We start from the raw sequence: 6,738 nt of genomic DNA on the forward strand, positions 1-6,738 counted from the left end.
ATTGGAAAAAATTGGGGGCGAATTGGAAAAAAATTGGGGGGAAAATGGGGGAAATTGGAAAAAAATTGGGGGGAATTGGAAAAAATTGGGGGGAAATGGGGGAAAAGGGAGAAAAATTGGGGGAAAATGGGAGAAAAACAAGGGAGGAAAATGGGGAAAAATATTTGGGGAAATTTGGGGGGAAATGGGGGAAAATGGGGGAAAAACAAGGGGGGACAATGGGGGGGAAAATGGGAAAAAAGGGGGGAAATTGGGAAAAAATGGGGAAAAATTTTTGGGAAATTGTGAAAAATGAAGGAAAATGGGGGAAATGGAAAAATGGGGAAAATGGGGGGGGAATGGGAGAAAAACAAGGGGGGAAATGGGGAGAATATTTGGGATAATTTGGGGGAAAAACAGGGAAAAAGTGAAGGGGGAAATGGGGGAAAAGTGAGGAAAATAGGGAGGAAATTTGTAAAAATGGGGGAAAATGGGAATTGAAGAGAGGGAAAAATGGGGGGAATGGGGAAATGGGGAGAAAATGGGGAAAATTGGGGTAAAAATGAAGTAAAATGGTGGAAATTTGGGTCAAATGGAGGAAGTGGTGGAAATTGGAGTACAAATGGGAGAAATTGGGGTGAAATGGTGGAAATTAGGATAAAATGGGAGAAATTGGGGTTAGTGGTGGAAATTTATGGTATAAATGGAGGAAACTGGGGTGAAATAGAAGAAGTTGGAGTGAAATGGAGAAAATTGGGTTAAAATTGAGGAAATTGGGGGAAATGGCAGAAATTTGGCTTCAAGTGGAGGAAATTTGGGTTAAAATGTTGGAAATTGGGGCGAAATTAACGAAATTTGGCTTAAAATTGATCGAATCGAGGTAAAATGAAGGGAAATTGGGGAAATTAGGGAAAATTGAGGAAATTGGGGTTAAAATTGACCAAATTGTGGAAAAATTGTTGAATTGGAGAAGTGACAGAAAAGAGAAATTTGGCAAATTCAAGAACGCGCCAAAAACCGGCAGAAAACCCAAAACATCGCCAACAAAATGCCGCCAAACCAACCCCCCAAAAAAATATCACAATTTTGGCCCAAAACTTTAATTTTTGCTTTTTTCACCACGACGACGCCCAACCCGTGAGCGTTGACGGGTCCGTCTGCGGCAGGTGACCACGCCGGGCTGCGCCACGGTGGACATGACGCTGCGACGCAACGGGTTGGGTCAGCTGGGCTTCCACGTGCACCCCGACGGCAGCGTGGCCGAGGTGGAGGAGTACGGCTTCGCCTGGCAGGCCGGGCTGCGGCGCGGCAGCCGCCTGCTGGAGGTGTGCAAGGTGGCCGCTGTGGCCCTGAGCCACGAGCAGATGATCGACCTCCTGCGCACCTCGGTCACCGTCACCGTGGTCATCGTGCCGCCGCACGAGGACGGCACGCCCAGGAGGTCGGTGTGGTGTGGGCGATGGTTGGGTGGTGTTGGTGCCATCTTGGTTTCTTGGGTGCCATTGGTGGCTTCTTGGTGACATTGGTGGCATCTGATGATCTTGGGTTCCTTTGGAGCCATTGAGATGTCGTGAGAACCATTGGTGGCATCTGGGTGCCACTGGTGCCATCGGAGTGTCTTGGGTGATCTTGGTGACATTGATGTCATTGGTGCCATCTTTTGGTGCCATTGGTGACATCAGATTATCTTGGGTGCCATTGTTGCCATCTTGGTGCCATTGGAGCCATTGAGATGTTTTGAGTGCCATTGGTGCCATCTTGGTATCATTGGTCCCATCTGAGTGTCCTGGGTGACCTTGGAGCCATCTGGGTGCCATTGATGACATTGGTGCCATCCTTTGGTGCCATTGGTGACATCTGAAGGTCTTGGGTGCCATTGGTGCCACTGAGATGTCTTGGGTGCCATTGGTGACATCTGAGTGTCTCGGATGTCATTGGTGCCATCTGAGTGCCACTGGTGCCATCTTGGTGTCATGGGTGCCATTGGAGCCATTGAGATGTTTTGAGTGCCATCGGTGCCATCTGGGTGCCATTGGTGCCATCGGAGTGTCTTGGGTGACCTTGGTGCCTTCTTGGTGTCCTGAGTGACCTTGGTGCCATCTGAGTGCCATTGATGCCATTGGTGCCATCTTGGTGTCATGGGTGCCATTTGAGCCATTGAGATGTTGTGAGGGCCATTGGCGCCTTCTTGATGTCATGGGTGCCATTGGCGCCTTCTTGGTGTCATTGGTGACACCTGATGATCTTGGGTGCCATTGGTGGCACTTGGGTGTCTTGGATGTCATTGGTGCCATCTTGGTGCCATTGGTGCCATCTTGGCGCCACTGGTGCCATCTTGGTGCCATTGGTGCCATCTGAGTGTCTTGGGTGCCATTGGGTCATTGTTGGTGCCATCTGGATGTCATGGAGAACACTGGTGGCACTTGGGTGTCATGGACGTCATTGGTGCCAGCTTGGTGGCATTGGTGCCATCCGAGTACCACCAGTGCCAGCTCCCCATGTCCCCTTGTCCCAGTGGTGCCATCCTGGTGCCACCAGTGCCACATCTCCATGTCCCCCTGGTGCCATCCTGGTGCCACCAGTGCCATCCCAGTGCCACCAGTGCCACATCCCCGTGTCCCCATTGTCCCTTGGTGCCATCTCAGTGCCACCAGTGCCACATCCCCGTGTCCCCCTGTCCCCCTGGTGCCATCTCTGTGCCCACTGTGCCCGCAGGGGTTGGTCGGAGTCCCTGGCAGCCGGAGCGGAGCCCAAGGCGGATCCGGAGCCGTTCCCGGTGCCACCAGTGCCATCCCAGTGCCACGTCCCCGTGTCCCCCTGTCCCCCTGGTGCCATCTCAGTGCCACCAGTGCCACATCCCCGTGTCCCTCTGTCCCCCTGGTGCCATCTCAGTGCCACCAGTGCCACGTCCCCGTGTCCCCCTGTCCCCCTGGTGCCATCTCTGTGCCCGCTGTGCCCGCAGGGGTTGGTCGGAGTCCCTGGCAGCCGGAGCGGAGCCCAAGGCGGATCCGGAGCCGTTCCCGGTGCCACCAGTGCCATCCCAGTGCCACGTCCCCGTGTCCCCCTGTCCCCCTGGTGCCATCTCAGTGCCACCAGTGCCACATCCCCGTGTCCCTCTGTCCCCCTGGTGCCATCTCAGTGCCACCAGTGCCACGTCCCCGTGTCCCCCTGTCCCCCTGGTGCCATCTCTGTGCCCGCTGTGCCCGCAGGGGTTGGTCGGAGTCCCTGGCAGCCGGAGCGGAGCCCAAGGCGGATCCGGAGCCGTTCCCGGTGCCACCAGTGCCATCCCAGTGCCACGTCCCCGTGTCCCCCTGTCCCCCTGGTGCCATCTCAGTGCCACCAGTGCCACATCCCCGTGTCCCTCTGTCCCCCTGGTGCCATCTCAGTGCCACCAGTGCCACGTCCCCGTGTCCCCCTGTCCCCCTGGTGCCATCTCTGTGCCCGCTGTGCCCGCAGGGGTTGGTCGGAGTCCCTGGCAGCCGGAGCGGAGCCCAAGGCGGATCCGGAGCCGTTCCCGGTGCCACCAGTGCCATCCCAGTGCCACGTCCCCGTGTCCCCCTGTCCCCCTGGTGCCATCTCAGTGCCACCAGTGCCACATCCCCGTGTCCCTCTGTCCCCCTGGTGCCATCTCAGTGCCACCAGTGCCACGTCCCCGTGTCCCCCTGTCCCCCTGGTGCCATCTCTGTGCCCGCTGTGCCCGCAGGGGTTGGTCGGAGTCCCTGGCAGCCGGAGCGGAGCCCAAGGCGGATCCGGAGCCGTTCCCGGTGCCACCAGTGCCATCCCAGTGCCACGTCCCCGTGTCCCCCTGTCCCCCTGGTGCCATCTCAGTGCCACCAGTGCCACATCCCCGTGTCCCTCTGTCCCCCTGGTGCCATCTCAGTGCCACCAGTGCCACGTCCCCGTGTCCCCCTGTCCCCCTGGTGCCATCTCTGTGCCCGCTGTGCCCGCAGGGGTTGGTCGGAGTCCCTGGCAGCCGGAGCGGAGCCCAAGGCGGATCCGGAGCCGTTCCCGGTGCCACCAGTGCCATCCCAGTGCCACGTCCCCGTGTCCCCCTGTCCCCCTGGTGCCATCTCAGTGCCACCAGTGCCACATCCCCGTGTCCCTCTGTCCCCCTGGTGCCATCTCAGTGCCACCAGTGCCACGTCCCCGTGTCCCCCTGTCCCCCTGGTGCCATCTCTGTGCCCGCTGTGCCCGCAGGGGTTGGTCGGAGTCCCTGGCAGCCGGAGCGGAGCCCAAGGCGGATCCGGAGCCGTTCCCGGTGCCACCAGTGCCATCCCAGTGCCACGTCCCCGTGTCCCCCTGTCCCCCTGGTGCCATCTCAGTGCCACCAGTGCCACATCCCCGTGTCCCTCTGTCCCCCTGGTGCCATCTCAGTGCCACCAGTGCCACGTCCCCGTGTCCCCCTGTCCCCCTGGTGCCATCTCTGTGCCCGCTGTGCCCGCAGGGGTTGGTCGGAGTCCCTGGCAGCCGGAGCGGAGCCCAAGGCGGATCCGGAGCCGTTCCCGGTGCCACCAGTGCCATCCCAGTGCCACGTCCCCGTGTCCCCCTGTCCCCCTGGTGCCATCTCAGTGCCACCAGTGCCACATCCCCGTGTCCCTCTGTCCCCCTGGTGCCATCTCAGTGCCACCAGTGCCACGTCCCCGTGTCCCCCTGTCCCCCTGGTGCCATCTCTGTGCCCGCTGTGCCCGCAGGGGTTGGTCGGAGTCCCTGGCAGCCGGAGCGGAGCCCAAGGCGGATCCGGAGCCGTTCCCGGTGCCACCAGTGCCATCCCAGTGCCACGTCCCCGTGTCCCCCTGTCCCCCTGGTGCCATCTCAGTGCCACCAGTGCCACATCCCCGTGTCCCTCTGTCCCCCTGGTGCCATCTCAGTGCCACCAGTGCCACGTCCCCGTGTCCCCCTGTCCCCCTGGTGCCATCTCTGTGCCCGCTGTGCCCGCAGGGGTTGGTCGGAGTCCCTGGCAGCCGGAGCGGAGCCCAAGGCGGATCCGGAGCCGTTCCCGGTGCCACCAGTGCCATCCCAGTGCCACGTCCCCGTGTCCCCCTGTCCCCCTGGTGCCATCTCAGTGCCACCAGTGCCACATCCCCGTGTCCCTCTGTCCCCCTGGTGCCATCTCAGTGCCACCAGTGCCACGTCCCCGTGTCCCCCTGTCCCCCTGGTGCCATCTCTGTGCCCGCTGTGCCCGCAGGGGTTGGTCGGAGTCCCTGGCAGCCGGAGCGGAGCCCAAGGCGGATCCGGAGCCGTTCCCGGTGCCACCAGTGCCATCCCAGTGCCACGTCCCCGTGTCCCCCTGTCCCCCTGGTGCCATCTCAGTGCCACCAGTGCCACATCCCCGTGTCCCTCTGTCCCCCTGGTGCCATCTCAGTGCCACCAGTGCCACGTCCCCGTGTCCCCCTGTCCCCCTGGTGCCATCTCTGTGCCCGCTGTGCCCGCAGGGGTTGGTCGGAGTCCCTGGCAGCCGGAGCGGAGCCCAAGGCGGATCCGGAGCCGTTCCCGGTGCCACCAGTGCCATCCCAGTGCCACGTCCCCGTGTCCCCCTGTCCCCCTGGTGCCATCTCAGTGCCACCAGTGCCACATCCCCGTGTCCCTCTGTCCCCCTGGTGCCATCTCAGTGCCACCAGTGCCACGTCCCCGTGTCCCCCTGTCCCCCTGGTGCCATCTCTGTGCCCGCTGTGCCCGCAGGGGTTGGTCGGAGTCCCTGGCAGCCGGAGCGGAGCCCAAGGCGGATCCGGAGCCGTTCCCGGTGCCACCAGTGCCATCCCAGTGCCACGTCCCCGTGTCCCCCTGTCCCCCTGGTGCCATCTCAGTGCCACCAGTGCCACATCCCCGTGTCCCTCTGTCCCAAAGGGAATTTGGTGGGGAAAATCGGCGATTTGGGAGGGAAAATTGGGGATTTGGCGGGAAATTTGGTTGGAAAATTGGGGTTTTCGTGGGAAGTTCAGGAATTTGGCGGGAAATTTGGGAATTTGGTGGGAAATTTGGGGATTTGGTGTGAAAATTGGGGATTTAGAGGGAAAATTGGGAGTTTGGCGGGAAAATTGGAAGGGGAATTTGGGAATTTGGCGGGAAAAATCGGCATTCGGGAGGGAAAATTGGGGAATTGGTGGGAAATTTAGAAGGGAAATTCAGGGATTTGGCGGGAAAATTGGAAGGGAAATTTGGGAATTTGGTGGGGAAAATCGGCGATTTGGCGGGAAATTCAGGGATTTGGTGGGGAAATGGGGAATTTGGGAAGGGAATTTGGTGGGACAATCAGGATTTTGGCGGGAAATGCGGGAATTTGGGGGGAAATTTGGGAATTTGTTTGGAAATTGAGGAATGAGGAGGGAAATTCAGGAATGGGTTGGGGAAATTTAAGAATTTGCTGGGGATTTTGGCGGGAAAATTGGGATTTTGGCGGGAAAATTGGGATTTTGGCGGGAAATTCGTGAATGGGGGAGGGAAATTCAGGAATAGGGGAGGGAAATTTGGGAATGCTGAGATCCTGATCCCAAATTCCCGAATTTGCCCATCCCAGAGCCCCTGTGGCACATCCCGGCCCCCGCCCGGATCCCCGGGAAGCGCCTGCCCAAGGTGAGAGATGGAAAATTCCTGGAATTCCCCAAAAAATCCTGGAACTTTCCAAACATTCCCCCCCAAAATCGCCAAAAAAAATCCCAAAATTTCCTCCAAAAAATCCCCAAAAAGTTCCTAAAAATCACCCCCCCAAAATCGTCAAAAACCCCCAAAATTCTCCCCCAAAATCGACGAAAAAACCCCCCA

At 59.3% G+C, this 6,738-nt stretch overlaps 1 protein-coding gene across 1 annotated transcript in view; it reads left to right on the plus strand.

Moving 5' to 3' along the window:
* LOC102031756 (signal-induced proliferation-associated 1-like protein 3) overlaps positions 1 to 6,738 on the plus strand; it is a gene marked incomplete at its 3' end in the record, with an annotated part of 32,814 nt that overhangs the window by 14,209 nt on the left and 11,867 nt on the right. Inside the window, 2 exon segments of the mRNA XM_031065597.1 lie at positions 1,146 to 1,420; positions 2,695 to 2,887. Of these exon segments, the coding sequence (XP_030921457.1) occupies positions 1,146 to 1,420; positions 2,695 to 2,887 (468 nt within the window).

Source organism: Geospiza fortis, unplaced genomic scaffold (assembly GCF_000277835.1).
Source record: "Geospiza fortis unplaced genomic scaffold, GeoFor_1.0 scaffold942, whole genome shotgun sequence".
NCBI classification, from domain to species: Eukaryota; Metazoa; Chordata; class Aves; order Passeriformes; family Thraupidae; genus Geospiza; species Geospiza fortis.